General features: G+C 50.3%; 1 protein-coding gene across 2 annotated transcripts; it reads right to left on the bottom strand.

Annotated features, from left to right (window-relative positions):
• Positions 1-2,887: 2,887 nt before the first annotated feature.
• On the bottom strand, positions 2,888-17,031 carry LOC114632022 (angiotensin-converting enzyme). 2 transcript variants are annotated; one of them, XM_028780441.1, is made up of 14 exons: positions 16,874-17,031; positions 16,099-16,235; positions 15,103-15,261; positions 14,781-14,868; positions 12,656-12,799; positions 12,297-12,488; positions 10,344-10,441; positions 9,992-10,164; positions 7,602-7,825; positions 7,188-7,332; positions 6,819-6,917; positions 4,701-4,823; positions 4,217-4,404; positions 2,888-4,031 (listed from the first exon to the last, which is right to left on the bottom strand). In XM_028780441.1, exons 3-14 carry the CDS (start codon positions 15,202-15,204, stop codon positions 3,799-3,801), a joined length of 1,809 nt encoding a protein of 602 aa, XP_028636274.1. In that variant the 5' UTR covers positions 15,205-15,261; positions 16,099-16,235; positions 16,874-17,031; the 3' UTR covers positions 2,888-3,798. The 2 variants fall into 2 exon arrangements, with proteins under 2 accessions (XP_028636274.1, XP_028636273.1); XM_028780440.1 differs by lacking the exon at positions 16,874-17,031 and having other exon boundaries at positions 16,099-16,581.
• Positions 17,032-17,439: the final 408 nt, after the last annotated feature.

The raw sequence follows: 17,439 nt of genomic DNA, 5'->3' as shown, positions 1-17,439 counted from the left end.
TCAGATTCTCCTGTACTTGTAGACTCTACCCTGTGTCTCCTTTACCCTCAGCCTAGGACCGCTCACCCCTGTGCTCATACCAGGACCACTGAAACCAACCACACAACCCTACCCCTGAATATTATTCATTGTTGTCAAAACATACTAAATCCCGTTAAAGACCAAGGAAAGAGGCATGGGCTGACTGAAGCTTACGGAGAAGCCCTTCTTTCTTCAGGAATAGACTTGATGGTAAAACAGAATTTGGGACACCAGGCTTGATGGCGCACGGCAAGCCCCATGTCTAAAAGGAGCATAAGGTTTTGCATTGTTGGTAGCGTGTCTTGCTCTGTAGCCTAAGGCTGATTGGTCTGGAACTAAATATGTTCCTGCCTTAATCTTGGGAATTCTAGAATCAAAGGCGCATGTCACCTTGCTCAGCAAATGTGAAATGCAAAATTCAGGGCTGAGCTAGAAGACGTACAAGAAAAGGGACTCCCCAGATAACAGAGGGGAAAAAAAAACCCCAAACAAAATAGCACTGAGTGGGTGAGTAGGGGCTGGAGCCCTGTGGCCACATGGGAGGTCACAGTGCTGCCACAAAGCACTGGTACCTGGGTCCAGCAGCCAGTCACCATCTACAGTACAGATATGACACCTTTCATAAAGCCTCAGCCAGGCTTGATTTCTTTTTCCTACCTTCTTTCTTCCCTGCCTCAACCCTTTTCTTTCTTGGCTGCGTCTCCAGGAACCCAGGCTGGCTTATCAAGCTGAGGATGATCTTGAACTCCTGATTCCTCCTCCTAGCCCCTTAGCTCTGCAGGCATGTCTTTACTTCTGGTTTATGTGGTACTGGGGATCACCTCCAGAGTTTTGTGAGTGCTAGGCAGGCACTGGCTGAGCCACACCCACAACACATGACACAACTCATAAGTAAATCTTCTCAAGTAGAAGGAAATGTAAAGTCAGATGTGCCTTAGTAACCTGTCCCCCAGAGGACTTTCCAGGTACTGGCCCCATGAGGGGACTTTCACTTTGACCAACATCCCATTTTCAGATGGAGACAAGGAGAGGGGCTTGTGTATAGACACAGTTGGACTCAAATCCAACTGCTCTGGTTCCAGAGCCTGTGCCCAATGGCAGAGACAGTGAACAGAGCAGATGCCACTGAGGAAAGACGTTGTCCTCGGACGTCCCCACGTGTGCTGTGGTGAGCAGCCCCCGATAAACAAATGCAATTTAAAATAAAATAAAACCTCTGAATGAGTCATAAAGAATGTGTGTTGTCAGGTGGCCAGGTGTGGTCGCTCACATCTGGAATTCCAGTACTGGAGACACCGAAGCAAGAGGATCTCTCTCTCTCTCTCTCTCTCTCTCTCTCTCCCTGCCAACTTCCAGGTAGACTCCATCCCTTCCTTTTCACCCACAGAAGCATAAACAGGAATTTGGACGAATGTAATGTTTGAGAATGTTGGCGTATGTATATAACCCTAGTACTCAGGAGGCTGAGGCCAGAGGAAAATCTGAGGTCAGCCTGGATCACACAGCAAGACCTCTGTCTCAGAATACAATAAATCCAAAACAATTGTAATGTTTCAAAAAGTTGGGGTGGGGAGACTAGGATGACAACTCCACTGGGGAAGTGCTTGCAAGGACCTGGGTTCAAATCCCCAGCACCCTTGTAAAAGCTGGGCATGGCTGGGCACATCCAGACCTGGCAGAAGCAGTAATACTTGGATCCCTGGGGGCCAGTAGTCTAGTGGAATTGGTGAGCTCCTGGTTCTGTGAGAAACTTCGTCTCAAAAAATAAAGTGGAGGGCTGGCAAAATGACTCAGTGACTAAAGGCACTTGTCAAGTCTGACAGCCCGAGTTTGGTCCCCAGGTCCCACACAGTATAAGGAATGACCCAACCCCTGCAAGCTGTCCTCTGACCTCCAGAAGTGCTCCACGGTGTCTGCATGCGCACATGCCCCATACAATACAACCCAAGGAAGGGCTGGGTTAAGCTCTTGGTAAACAAACCTGTCAGCCTGAGTTCCATCCACAGAATCATGCTGGAAGTAGGGAACAGACTTCTGTAAGTTGTCTTCTGACCTCTACACAGGGTGCTAGCTAGCTCACATGCACATGTGCAGGCACTCATGTAGACACACACACACAAAAGCAAATGCACATGCACACATACACACACAGACAGTAGATAAGTTTGCCACAGTAACCACATGGTGAAATCCTTTGCCCTCAGCCTGAAGCATGGTCCTTTGGGTGAAGGCTGGTGACCTCACGTTGCCCACAGCCCTGAGAGGCAGCATGAACCTCTGTAGTTTATAAAAATAGGAAAGGAGGTTATGTGACAATGACCTTTGTCTGGCAAACAAATTGCAAAAGGGAAGGGGGTGGGGTAGGGGAACTAAAGTCTGTGGTTATATAGCTTGGAACAATCCAGAGGGTGTGTTTATAAGTTTCATTGTCTTGCTGAATTGTAAACTTCCACCCTCTTGTAAATCCAAAATTCCTCAACTCCATACCCCTGCACATACAGATAACACACACACACACACAAACACACACACACAGAGAGGGGGGAGAGAGAGAGAGAGCACACATACACAGATACATCACACACACACACACACACACAGAGAGAGAGAGAGAGAGAGAGAGAGAGAGAGAGAGAGAGAGAGAGAGAGAGAGAGATGCAAAGCCTAGAGACAATTTGGGCTGAGGGTACTAACAGAAGTGGGACCCAGCTGGAATCTGACCATTTTCCATTTGGCCAAGAGCTAGGTTTGGTAATTATTTTTTAAAAACAGATGCATTTATGTTAAAGGGAAAAAAGACACATAGAATATAGTGGTACCTCATTTATATCTAGAGAAAAATAAAAAAGACTGGACGATACCAGAGTGCTAACAGTGCTTATATTTCTTGATGTTGCTATCATGGGCTTTTAATTCAGATTTCCCAAATTTACTACATAAATATGTAGATTAAAAAGTTACTTCAAGCAACACCCCCAAAATCCAAGTAAGCCTTCCAAAGGATGGCTTAGGCTGAGGGGATGTGTTCTGGGATGAGGAGGTGGGCTGTAGCAGGGAACCCACTGTGTGGTCACCGGTTAATGCTCTTTCCCATGGGCAGAGCCTGCGTGGCTCCATCAGGGAACCCAGGCTGTCTACTTGTGAACCAGCAGGGCTTTGGCATGGTCCGTGCTCGTGAGTCAGGCCCTTCCAGGGCATCCAGGGCCTTCCCCCTGAGACACCCACCCACACAGAGGTCACTGTGGAGCAGGATGAGCCATCCATAGTGTATCCACATGTAAAGCAGGAGGCAGCCCACAGTACCTGCTTCCTTTCTGTTTCCTAGGATCCTCCCTGGCAAGTGCATGGGTGAGCAGGACACAAGCCACCTCACCAGGGCTGGTGGGTTAGGAAGGCTGGTGGGAAAGGTTGTGGGGGATGGGGTCCAGAGCACTTGGGATTAGGTTCCTGCTTGGAGAAAGACTGAGAAGGCAACCAGTAAAGGGTCCTGCTGGACTGTCAGGAGACAGGCAAGCAGCTGGTCCTGTCCCTGGCTTCCCACAAGGGACACAGACTCAGGTGTTGGGGGGGGACCTTTAATTGTATTCACAGAGACTAGGCAGGGAAGTCCATGTTAGATGCTGGGTATCTAGAGAATGGGGGCTGGGCCTGGGGGGCAGAGTGGATGGGGACAGCAAAGGAGGAAGGCTCAGCTAGGGTATGTTCCACTCAAACACCATGTCCCCCATCCAGTTTCTTATGGGACACTCCTCTGCTGGCCTTGCCAGCAAAGTCATCTCAGGAGTGTCTGAGCTCCACCTCAGATCCAAACTGGGGCCCACGGTGGGGCCGGCGGAGGCTGTGATGGTTGTGGATGTTGTAGAGTCGATGAGCGAGACCCACGGTGGCCACCAGCAGGGCGACGCCTAGGAAGAGCAGCACCCACTGCCCCACACGGGCCTGCTGCGGCTCCAGGTACATGCCCAGGAAGTTGACGCGGTTGGACTCTGAGAGGGAGCCTTCTGCACGAGCTGAGCGAGGAAGCAAGGAGACAGGGCGGTGGGCAGGGCGACAGGTGGGCTGGGGTCTTGTGTTCTGGCGCCCCTGTTCTTGCTCTGAGATCAGACTGGAGTCTGTCTGGACTGGGGATGGGGTTCAGCCCTATATGAGCTCTGGGAGCTGGGCCTGGGACTGGAGGTGGGGTGAGTAGTAGTACCCGTGTTTGGTGTCCAGTTGTACTCGGGCCAGCCCAGTGTCTCTCCATGTCTCCTGTTCTCAGTGACGAGCCATTCTGTCAGTGGCTTGAAGTAATTCAGCATGGCGGAGGCTGACATGTTAGGCTGGCCTGTGATCAGCTTCATGGCCTCTGGCCACGGCTTACTATAGCCCAGCTTCATGGCATCCCTGAGGGGAAGCCCCGAGAAAGGGAAACTGAGTAAGAAGGACCTGGGTTCTCTTACCTAGTCTGACACTCTTTCTTCAAACCCATTTTCCCAGCCTAGACATCCCTTTAGGATTGGGAAAGCCTGAGTAGGTCTGAGGCAGGGGTGGAGAGGGGAGGCTCCAGGGACTCCAGTGTCCCCCTTAGAGGTGACATGTCAAGGGTGGTGATTCAGGCTCTTCCTGGCTGTTCTTGGTCCTAGGATAGCTTTTGTGGTTTCTCAGGGCCAAAGAGTCAAAGGAGGTTCAAGGACACTCACGCCAGGAGCTTCCCTGCTTCCTTGGATTGGTAGATGTCGCACTTGTGCAGTGGACCCGTGTGCCCGGCTGCGTGACACAGCGCCTCGTGGAACTGGAACTGGATGATGAAGCTGATGAAGTACCTGGAGTTGGGGAGGGGGATGACATGCGTCGTGGGTGAAGTGTCTAGACTAGAGGGAAGGTAGAGTGGGGTGGAGATGGAGGGGCTTGTTCATACCCAGCCCCTCTGACAATCATGGGAGACACTGGATGCAGTCAGGATGTCACCATTGCCTTTGGTCCTATCTTCCCAGCTATGCCTGTGTGGCTGCTGCCCACCCACAGGCTGCCTACATTCCTGCTCCAAGGGGATCCAAAGAGCAGGCACGAAGAGGTTAACAAAAGAGCCCATCAAAGCCTTGGCAGGCTGTGTGGTTTCCATCGATGGAGCAGAAGGCTAGGGATTGCTGGGTGGAGCCTGTAGACGTGGTTGGGCCTTCTCAGTAGGGAAGGCAGCAAGAACAGTCTTATCTGAGGTAGCAGGAATTTCCTGGTGGGAATCTGCCAGTCAAGCCTGGGCAACCATACCAACTCTGGTTTTAAACATTCTGAGTAGCGGAACAGGCTCCTTCCTTTGGATTCTGGGCAAAAGCCGTTTGTTACCCACTCCCCTGGCACTTCCATGGTGTTTATGCAGGCTGCAGGCCGGTGAGATGTGTTTTTCTAGAGAGCCAAGTCTCCTTTGCTTACTCCTCTCTGGATAATTGTGCTTAAGCTGGGCCACTGTCACAGGGTCCATCTCAAGGCAAGACTATGTGCTGGGACTTTAAGAGATCTAGTAGGTGGTAATGGCCTCACCGGAGACCTGTCCCTCAAGGTCCTCACTAGGGCACTGTCTAGGTCAAGGCTGATGGGTCCCAGCAATGACTCCTCTTGCTCCTTGGTCCTCTGTAACCTTGGAGAGTGAGTGCTGTCTTTCTTTCCAGGTCCCAGACTCCATTCATCCTAGTATGTGCTGACTTTAGTCCTGGTGTCAGGGCCTGCCTCCCCTTGGCCTCCAGAGATTACTAGAGGCAAGTCCTGTGAGCAGCTTAGCCTTCTTGAGAGGCCTTCTCTGACCTCTGTAGCCTGGGTACCAGGTACTAGCCTGGGTACCAGGGACTCTGTCCTGAGATCTGCCTAGTCACAACTCTGGATCCCATACCCATCCTTCCTCCCCCTGAGTAAGCACCCCTGCCCCACCCCATCTCCCAAGAGCATGAGGAAGGAAAGGAACTGCCTTGGCCACTTATGCTATGGCTGAATGACGCACAGGCCAGTGGGTTGACGCAACGCACTTAAGAGAATAATTCACAATGGAGGATCACAGCTACCAGGTCCCCAGTATGTTCTCTGTAGAAAGGTGGCTGAATTGTTAGCCCTTGTGTTGAGATCAAGGTGAGAATATGGATAATCATAGAGATAGAGGACATTGTTCAAAGAATGTCCTCTGAGCCTCAAGCTGGTAACTTGTCCCTAACCACCCAGCCTCCTACATAAACAGGGCCTTCTGTCCTGGGCTACACACTACAGAATATTTCAGATATAACTCAATATGTGCTGCAGGCAGTTTGTTCAATTGGACTCAAAAGGCCCCACAAAGGGATCTTGTTTCAAAGCAAATCAATCAATGGGGCCCATGTCAGCCCCAAGCAATGGGGTATCCAGCCATGTGGCAACTGCCCTGTCAGTGGTGGGTGTGGTGGCTCCGTTTCCAGGCTAGGTTAAGATAGGAGGACTGCTGTAAATTTAAGGCCTGCCCGAACTACACAGTTAGCTATAGGCTAGCCTGGGATGCAGAATGAAACCTGTTTTGAAACAGAAATCCTCCCTAGACTAGGCCTTGCAACTAATAGCCAATCTTCTGGTGAAGTTTCTGGTTTTAACTGTTTAGTTGACGGGGACTCTCATGTTATCCAAGGAACATTTAAAGAAATGGCTTTGGTACCAGGTGAGTGGACCCAGACACCATGTGTCATGAGCCAGCTCCTGCAGGTCTGATGGAGCACCTCCATCATGGAGTGCCCAGTCGTGAAAGTTTAAACATGAACCCAAGGGACACCACCCTTCATGGCGCCCTCTCCTCCCTTTAGTCTTACCTGATGTACGGCACATTTGCCGGAACGTGGAACTTGGACCCTGGGTCAAAGTCACCTTGGGATCTAGGCACTGGAGGGCAGAGACCCTGATACTTCAGCCTGTCAGAGAGGAAGATGTGAGAAGAGGGTGAGTTTAGAGAGAAAGAAGTTGAGAGGGGGGTGGTCATTTTTTTACATGAAGAATGGTTCCTGCATCAGAATGTCCTCTAGTCCTGTATGCTGTGTTCCTGCATGCAGCCACCCCCAGGGGACCCCATCACTGGTATGTGCTCACACACACTTCACTGGCTCATCTGTAGACACTCAAAGCACATACAGACATTTCAGAAATCCCTTCCCATCCACAGCCCCACCAGAGCGTTCTAGAACCTGAGGCTCCACCACTCCTGGTTGTAGTTCTCCTTGGTGATACTTCCATCAAAGACCCTCCAGCGCCACTGGTCAATGAGGTAGCTGAAGGGGATAAAGGCGATCTTGTCGAGGGCCATCTTCATTAGAAAGTTGATGTCATACTCTGGCAAGGGAAAGACAGAAAGAACACAGCCTCAGGCTCATGAGTCGGGGGAGGGGAGGAAGGTACTGAATCTCTTCACCCTTCTTAGGATGATCTGTGTGATTTCCTCTCAGGCTCATCCTGCTGGGGGTCTTCTTCCCTTCCTAATGGTCTATCTTAGATCTTTGTGCAGGGTATGGGGGGTCTACAAAATCTTCCTTCCCACCTCCCAAGTATGTTACCCCTTCTGTGTTCCCAGCCTGGACAACAGGGTCCCTGCCCTCTCTCACCGTAGCCGCTGCCTTCACTGCTGAGCAGGTTGAGACTGTGGAGATGCTTTGGGGTAGACACCGACAGAGCTAGAACATCTCCGATAGCCTCATGAAAGCCGGGGTTGGCACCCTCCCGAAAGGTCACAGGTAAGTCTTTGTACTGCATGAAATACTGGATGTGGCCCATTTCGTGATGGGCTACCACCAAGTCCTCCATGTTCACAGAGGTACACTGCTTGATCCTAGGAACAGGGATTGGGAGAAGGGGTGTTAGAATATCAAAGGTGCAAAGGGACCACGGTGCATGCATCATATGAAGCAGACATGCTCCCCGTGTATGCAAGGAGCATGGCATGATGGGAAGGAGAAATCAAGCTATCCTAAGAAAGATGTAGCCTGAGGGCTAGTAGTTTCTAAAGGTCATTGTAGCCATCCCTCTGTCCCTAGCTTCCCTGAGTAGCTCCAATCCACCCTGTCTATTGCTTTGGGCTCTGCAGGCCCAAAGACATAAATTATGAACATTGTAGAATGTCTGTCCAGTGTTTTCCCATGAACTTTATCTTCCAGGGTTGGAGATTCCAGGGGAACATACAGGCTGTGGTAATCTGCATCTCATTTAATCCAAAACCACGGAGTAGATTCACTTGAAGAATGCTAATAGCCAGGGCTGGATGGCAGTTACAGAGCTGTCCAACCCAGGAGGCTTCTGCCTCCTGTGTCAGTCCCTCTCTCTCTCTTCTACAAGCCGCTTCCAATGATGGGCACTTCTGCCTAGGATCTAAGCATAGTCACTCAGTGCGGGTTCGCCTCATAGTTCTTTCTTACGGGGAGGGGGAGGAGGAGCTGCCCAACATCCCCGACCCACTGAGGGTGGAGTCTGTCTACCTTGTATCTGACTCCCCATAAAGAAGGATTCCCACAGGAATCCTCACCCCTGTGATCCCCGATCACCTTGGCAATGTACCTGGACCTTACAGCTCCAAGCCCTAATGCCTTCAAAGGGCCCAAGGCTAAGGCAGCACTCCCCAACCCCACGAACCCCACTTTGTTTCTGTCCTGGCTTTGTATCCACTTGTCTTATATGGACACTTCGTCAGCTGGAGACTGTATCTCTGCCTCAACCCAGACATAGTCTTCCCCCCTTCCTTTGAATCTGAGTTGTCCTTGGGACTTTCTATAGCCAATAGAATGTGGTAGACATGTAAGGTTAAAGATAAAGATACCTGAGGTCCCAGCACTTGGGAGCCTCAGGCAGGAGGATCATCACAAGTTCAATGTCAGCCTAAGTTATATAGTGAGACTCTGTTTAAAAAGAGGAATGCCGGAGGTGGGAGGGACCCATAGCAGACAGGACTCTGTGCCAGTTTTAAATTTAGCCACTGAAAAGCCTGGCTGCTTCTGCTTTAATACATCTGCCAGCCTGTGCCAAAAAGATCCCTGATCAACCCCAAGCTTCTCCAGCCACACTAAGCAGACACCCTAACCAGGTCACCTTGAACATTCTAACCTAGGCATGTGGAGGAAAACTGAAAAACTCAGCCAATAGCCAAAACTACATCCTGGGCAAATGGTTCCAGATGAGACGTTAAAATTACTCCAGCTGTGTCTAGAGCGTGACTTAGTGACAGAATGCTTTTCCAGCCTTCACAAACCCCTAGGAGTCACTTCCCCCAGTGCCAGTTTATTAAAGTTGTAAGGGTTTATATATTTATGTGTGTGTGCACCTGCCATGGTATGCCCAGGGCCATCGAAGGACAGCATTTTTTGAAAGTCCGTTCTCTTCCTCTGCCATGTGGATTTGGAGGATTAGACTCAGGTCATTAGAGGTGATGGCAAGCACCTTTATTTTCTGAGACACCTTGCTGGCCTAATTAAGTTTTTAAATACTCTGAGATGTCTGTCACTGCTGAGTAAGGGCGCTTTCACGGTGCACTGCCTGAAGCTCTCCTGCACAGCACATGGAACCTTGAGGATTAGCTAGTTATTTGATGCCACTAGATTTTGGGGCAGTCTGTTAGACAGCTGTAGGTAATTAACCCCAACTGTATAAGAACAATGCCTTGTCTGTCATCGGTGAGTGTGCCTCCCTGTGTACCAGCGGTATACCCACAGGAAGGGCCAGCAATATGTAAAGGAAGTTTTGCAGCATACACAGAACCTACTTACATCAGGTCTGTGACCTTAAGCATCCAACTGACCACTGAAAGAGCTGCCGATAACTTTCTTAGGTGGAATTTCCCAACCTGATTCTCATGCCTGGAACTGATTCAAACTCCTTGACTCTTGATTCTCAATGTCATCCCAAACTGCCTCCATCTGTCCTGTTCACTCCAGTTGAGGGGATAGCCATAGAGCCATATCCTTGTCCCTGGACTTAGGATAAGGGTCCTAGTTCCAATCAGACAGACCTGAAGTCCTTGCCATTGTAGAAATCCCAGGCTGAGGCATGGCACACCACCTCCCTTCCATCGGTTGGCTTCTCTAACATGGACTTGTTCCAGAACTCATCGGGCACAGGTAACAGCCCCAGGGAGGTAAAGAAATTGTCAGCTTCCTTAAATATCCTTCTGGGTGTCCATCCCTGCAAGCACAGAGAGTTCTTTGCAAACTGGGGTTTCTGATTGACAGACACCATTGTGACAGGAGAGAGGATGTGAGAGGGCTATACTAGAGGGAGGGAGAGTATCTGTCCTTCCATCTGGGACTGCCCTCCCTCGTTCCCTCAGGAGGTTCACAGATGGCTGTCTTAGCTTCACTGACCTGCTTTATCATGGCCTCCGTGGCATCTAAATTGGGAGCAGAAGGGAAGGGCGCCACCAAATCATAGATGTTGGACCAGGTCTGTGCCCACATGTTCCCTGGAAGCAAGGAGGAAAGAGATGACAGAGAGGAAATGTAATCATGTAGACTCAGAGAAATCTGCAGGAAGAGGAGCCAGATCCCAATCCTGTCAATCAAGGTGGTATCTCTTGAGTACCAACTGTTTGCAGACTGTGCTGGCTATTTGATGTACGGGTCTCCCACCTACATACCCAGCCCACAAGGTCACTTCCAATATTGGTTGCAGGTGAAACCCTTGCTAGGCATTAGGAATCAAGGTAGTCTTCACTACTCATGAGGTGTAAAGGAGTCCTCCACAAGAGAAATCCAAGTCCCCGGAGCATCGGCACCCATGACCATCACTTCCAAACACCGACCCAAAGCACATGGCATATAATAACTTGTAATCCTGCCTGCTTCCTGGTACTGTGTAGCAGAGGACCTTGGGTCTGGAGAGAATTACATAATCCCAAGAGGCGTTCATAACTCCTAAGAGATGAGATTGGTTTTAAATGCTAGCAGGCCACAAATGGCTAATGCCCCAGAGTTTAGTGTCGATTTAAGAGTCCTGCTCTCCAGGACTGGAGAGGAGAGGGACATTCAGAACGAGTGGAAAGTTCAAAAATCCACATAGAGTCAGGGGTCTACCGTAGCTGAGGGAGAGTGTGTCAGAGGGAGATTGGTGGAGAGATGAGAAGGGGATGGGAATGCTGGTGGGGGAAGTATGCTATGCTATGCTATGCTATGCTATGCTATGCTATGCTATGCTATGCTATGCTATGCTATACTATTACTATACTATTATATAAAACAACAACACAACATTTATAACACAAACAAACAACATTTGTGGTACGAAAGATGAGTGGGAAGTTCCCCCAAACCCTTTTCACTCCAGTCTTGGCCATGCTCCCTCAGAGCTTCAGGTTCTGTATACTATACTATACTATACTATACTATACTATACTATACTATACTATACTATACTATATACTATACTATGGGCTTTCTTCTCTCATCACTGGAGATGAAATTCTCAGCCCCAGCCTGGATCCCTGGCCACCTGGATTGTCCTGCGTCCTTCCTGGGCTCCGTGTTCTTGGTCACTGAGTTGATGTCTACTTAGATTGTCTTTGGACTCCCCCAAAGAGGGATGGAGGAGGGTCAGGCTCTTGGGATGCAGCAACGCTCCAAGTGAGTGAGAATCAGACCCACAGTAGAACCACCTTCTGGGGGGACGTCTTCCAAATGACCTCTAAATGTGCTCTCTCTGGCTTCACTGTTCGTAATAACACCAGGAAAGTACTGATCCAATAGGGGCAGAGCATAACAGCCTCTGTCTTCCCCCTAGCTCTTCTCTCTTTCACTGTGTTCCTCCCCTTTCTCCTTCATACGCTCAGGGTTATTTTAATATTTAAAGCCCTAGAAGACTCTATTGTCACACCTTGACCCAGACCCTCCACCCTATCCCTGCCAAAACCTCACATCTTTCAAGGTTCATATGAAACTTCCCCAAGCCCCACACCAAGACTCCTGGATCTTGCTGTCTCAGGGCATGATGGGTAATGTGGTCTTCCCTCTAAAAGATGGTAAAAGGCTTGTACATCTTAATTCTGTGGCTGCCACGGCACCAGAAAAGCTGGAGAGAGTGGGTCAGAGCAATTGCCTGCCACATATAAGGCCCTGGGTTCAGTCCTCAGCACCACAAACAAACAACATTTGTGGTATGAAAGATGAGTGGGAAGTTCCCCCAAACCCTTTTCACTCCAGTCTTGGTCATGCTCCCTCAGAGCTTCAGGTTCTGTCACTATTCTGGCTTGATCTCTGCCTTGTGGCCAGCACTATCCTGCCCCTTCATTGTCCACCTCCTTGAAGCTGGACCCATGTCCTTACCTAGCAGGTGGGCAGGAATGGGACCATCCAGGTTGATGTACTCGGCTCCATAATGGCGGTGCAGGGAACGGCGCACGTAGGCATGCAGGTTCAGGTAGAGTGGCTGCAGCTCCTGGTACAGCTTTTCCAGTTCTTGCTCCAAGTTGTCAGACTCGTATAAGGCTCTCCATGTGTCCCCTCCATCAGCGTAGCCTGCACAGGAGATGCAGCTGAGTTATCCCAACAGCCATCACTCACCCAATATGTCCCTGACACCTCTAGGGCCCTACTTGTCCCTAGCCTGAGGATCCCAGAGGACCTCTGAGGAGTCTAAGGTGCTGAGGAGCAGCCAGCCAGAGGTACCAGCACTGGTAACTCACCGTTAAGCTTGGCTATCTTGTTGGAGAATTCCACGTACTTTGGGAAAACGGGAAGGATGGCTCTCCCCACCTTGTCTCGCCAACTCTTCCACGCCCATAGCAACTCATCATATTTCCGGGATGTGGCCATTATATTTGTCAGATCTGGAAGGAAGGGGTCGGATAACTTGAGCCTTGGTTCATGGCCTTACCTCTCATCTGTTTATGAGGGAACTTGGTCATAGAGTTTCAGAGTTGGAATAAAACTGCTAAGAGCACTTGGGAAATGACAAAAATGGGCAGGAAGTCTAGCGAGAGTGGGGAAGATGGGGAGCTAGTGGCCATGAGCAGCTCCAGGGTGCCCACCTGGGGTGACATGCTGCCCGTACACAACCTCAGACACCCTGAAAGGGATAGCCTTGTTCTTCTCTTATGAGCATCTTAATGACATGCTTGTGTCCACATATAGGACATGGCTAGGCCAGAGCAGAAACAAAAGGTTCTCTCATAAATTCCCTTTCCCGGGAGAAATGGTTTATGGAGTTTCACGGGCCTGAGTTCAAGGGCTCTCTCCCACGGACCTATCTCTTTCCATATCTCTAAACAAGGAAGTGACTGTAGTCCTCCCAGGGATGTGGACATGGAATGAGAGAGCACTGCCCCTGAGCAGGGAGCTGTGCCTTCTCATTGCTATGGCCCTAGGGACCCCCAGCATCCTTTGCAAATTGTCGTTGGGCTGAAATTAATCAAACTGTAGCGGTAAGGGCTGAGTAGAGGCAAGATCTGAGCTGTCCCCAGGAAGGAAGAGACCCTGTGTTTATGTCCTGTGAATGCCACTCTGCGTGAGAAACCCCCAGTAAGAACAGAGGTAGCATCCAATTCTTAGGCCGGGGTAAGGGCCCCACAAGACTGCAGGCGTCTATCTTGAAACTGGTGCCTTCCCCTCCTGCCTTGACCCTGGCCTACATGGAAAAGGCTTGGAGGATCTAGTGTAGCCCAAGCCCTCACTGTTGAACTTGTGCTTAGGGTCTCTGTTCTGGAACATTCTATGTCATATACACTTGTCACAGCAAAAGGTAAACTTAATTAGCTTTCATTGAAAAAGACTTGCTTTCAGATTTCTGTGTCTGCTTTCTGATGAGTCACTGGTCTACACGGACCTTTTAATTACCATGTCTATGACCAGATGGCCTAGATCAAAATACTGTATGGCAGGGATACCAAATACTATTCAAATATTTTTTTAAATATACACATTTAGAAATATACACCCAGACATGCATGCATGCATGTCCTAGGAGTTCTTACACGCCCGTGTGCGTGAAGCATGGAGATGTTCACTCACCCTCTGCGTGAGTAACCACATCCACTACCTATAGGGCAGACACTGCTCTGGGCCTCTCTCTTCCTCCTGTTTATTTTCCACTTCCCCTTCTGTTTGTTCTTGTTCTGACCTGGGAGCTGGGGTGGGGTTAGGAGGAAACAACTTCTGGTAAAGATTCCTCGAAAAGAATGCTTATGACTGGCTCACCAGCCTTGGGAAGAGTGAGCTGTGTGAGTATCTGTGTGGATATTAGTGGGGCCAGAGTGAACCTTGGCAAAGGGGACACAGGTTGAAGAGAAACAAGTGTCTGGAGAGAGGTGGTTATGAGCCAGTTCATAACCGGTTCTCTGCGGAAAGGTTCAGTCGCCAAGGGATGGTGTGGAACGGTATCAGCTAGGAACAGGAGGCCACGTTCTAATTTGGCATTTCTAGGGCTGTGGGCCTCTTCTATGATTCATTCGCTCCCATTTCCTTTCCAGCAATCTCCCTCAGCGAGGGAGGACATTCTAAGGAGGTCAGAGGAGGTGGAGACTTAAGGCTAGAAGGTCTGTGACTCTCCTTTTTGGGGTCTGGGCCTCTGAAACACATGCTTAAGAGTCTGCTGCTCTGAGGCGCATGGAGAAGGGAAAGGAGACCTGAGGAATTCTGGGCGCGTGAGACAACTTTACAGAAGCAGAGGATTAGGGAAATTTGAACGGGGCTCTGGTTCTCAGTGGGGGCAGAGCAGTTCTACCCGTGGAAAGGAGTCCAGAAAGCCCTCCCCTTGACAGTATCCTCATCCCTACCAGCCAGTCCTCCCCTTTCATCCAGGGGTAATCTCACCAGGCTCCAATGGCAGACAAGTGCCATTTGTGTAGCAAACGTTGGCTATGCTGTAAGTTGTCTCCATGTCTAGCAGGATCTGGTTGTACTGTAAGGGGAAGGGAAGGGTAGTGAGGAGCCCCCCATTTTGGTCTGGTGCCAGGTACCATGGGTGGGACCCATGGGAGCATGTACCCTCCAAGTGTTACAGTTACGGGAAATGTGGAGACATGCAGACATGGCCCATATTAAAACTTAGCAAATCAAGAGAGTAGCATGGACTCAGTCCCAGAATGGCTCACTTCCCAGCAGTCTCCACTCACTGCTCTGCATGGCCACATACCTCTTCTAACTCCTGGGGAGGCAGGACTGCCCGGTCCATGTTCTGAACCTTCTTTATGATCCGCTTGATGGTGGGGTTTTGAAAGTTGCTCACATCGAACATCTTGGCCCAGGTGCCATATTTCAGGGTGTGGTTGGACACTTCCTTGTTTTTCTGAAGCTGAGGGCACAAGGGGGCGGTGTCACAGGCTCAGGATATTTGGCATGACCTCTGTGTAGGAGAGTCTATGAAGGTGGTGAGGAGTGTCGTTTCATTAGGCTGGTATCCTTGCCCTGACAAATACCCTCCACTTCAACCTGGACCGTCTGCTAACACATCAGGTTCGGTATGAGTTCCTCGGCAGATGGCTGCAGTCTAGCAGGTAGGGAGAAGGAGCTTAGCATGCCTTCAGTGTCATCAGGATGAAGGCAGTGTGCTGATAGAAGCCCTCCTGACCTGAGTACTCAGGAATTGCATCTTTGAAATGGGAAGAATTTCACTGCTTATGCATAACTGCCAAGGGGTGTGTGCAGGAAGAGAAGTTGAGGTACCAAGGACCCAGGGGCTGCAACACATAGTGGGTCTTCAGTCAACATTAGCACCCAATGGTTGGAGTACATGGCTAGTTGGCTTTCTGTAGTATAATGTATACTCGGTCACAGAGGAAGGGCCAAGGTACAGGGGAATGATCCCTCAGTGTTGACAGGCTGTCGGTCCTTTAAGAAGTGACACTAACATCGTTTATAAGTCACTTATAACGCTGATGTTATAACGTTCTAATGTTATAAGTCACTGATGTGCAGTGAATTAGTTTGAGAGTCCTAGAGAATGGTAAACCAGAAAAATTCGCTCAGGTGTGGAGTCCAAGCCCACTAAACTGGAAACAGAGTATTGTTTTAAATACTCTGTTTAGATTTTTTTTTTTTTACCAATTTTGACAGCGTGGTGCCGTGTGTGTGTGTGTGTGTGTGTGTGTGTGTGTGTGTGTGTGTTGGAGTTGGTGGAAGTGGCTCCTACCAGAATCTTGCTGCCCTCTATGGTGATGTTGGTGTTATATTGCCAGTTGGCCTCTGCGTACTCGTTCCACAACACCTGGGCTGTCCGGTCATACTCCTCCACGAACCTGCCAGCCTTGGCTTCATCAGTCTCTAGGTCTGTAGGAGGTGAGGAGGAAAACAGACAGGCCTTGTCTTCCTTATCACAAGGTGTGGTCTCATTGGAGTTCCCTCCTGCTGGTCCCTGGCTCCTTGCCCCCTCACGGCCCTGCTCCCTTCCAGGAGTCCCACTTGGGAACTGGGTTGTCTGGCTGATTGTTGCTTGGTGAGATGTTGTCTGGCTTCTGGTTGTTGCCTGGTTTGTTATCTCCTGGTTGGCTGTCACGTGGTCAGTGGTCACCTGACTCAGGACCAATAGAGGGTGCCCGCAGAAGAGTAGCAGGAAGAGGAAGCTGGGCAGTCCTGGAGTAGCCCAACCTTGGCCCATGGCCGCAGGAGAGCAGAGCCCTGCAGCCCCCACCACTGGCCAATAAGAGCTGAGCCTGTAGTGTGACCTCATAGAGCAAGAGCCAGCCAGCCTGACCCCAGGGGCCCTCAGGCTTGGGCACACTGTCTCTAGGATCCTGGGAGAAAGACATACCCATTTTTGCTGTAGAACCCTGAGGATGAGCCCAGGGGCAGCTTGGCATCGAAGCAAAGGACACCAGGGCTCAGCTGGCAGCAGACTGACCAGGAAGCTACAGCTTGGGCCCAGAGGCCAGAGGCCAGGACTTCTCTTGGTCCCAGTCCGCCCTCACCCAGAGCTTTACCAATGCCCTCTGGATAGTTGTCGGGTAATGGTGGACGCCACTGATACTCCGGCCAGCCTAGGACTTCACCATTCCGCTGATTCTGCTCCTGCAGCCACTGGCTGACTGGTTGGAAGTACTCCAGCAGTGCCTTGGCATCCAGGGCATCTGAGCCTACCAGGTCCTTCAGCACCTCCTGCCAGGGCCTGGAGCAGCCAGCCTGCAACACCTGCCTGCCAAACAGTGTCCACTGTAGGCATGGGGGACACAGGGCGGGCCCACCACAATACCATTGCTCATTTGTCCCTCATCAGTAAAAGAACTCTAGGGTTGGGGTCTCCGTGAGGCTGGTAGGGGATATTTGCCTGACCCATGGCAGCTGAAGGCCTACTTAATATTTGATATGTAAGAAAGACAGGGGAAAGAGGGAGGGAGAGAGGGAAGAAGGGAAGAAAAGAGAGGGAGAGGGGATGGAGAGAGGGAAAGAATATGAAGGAATAGAGGAGAGGGGAAAGAGTTACTCCACAAGACACCGTACATGCTGGCTTTGTGGTGTTCCAAGCAGAGCAGGCAGC

Source organism: Grammomys surdaster, unplaced genomic scaffold, assembly GCF_004785775.1.
Source record: "Grammomys surdaster isolate TR1022 unplaced genomic scaffold, NIH_TR_1.0 371, whole genome shotgun sequence".
In the NCBI taxonomy this organism is placed as follows: Eukaryota; Metazoa; Chordata; class Mammalia; order Rodentia; family Muridae; genus Grammomys; species Grammomys surdaster.
The sequence above is the reverse complement of the archived record's forward strand: the minus strand, read 5'-3'. Positions and strand labels throughout refer to the sequence as shown.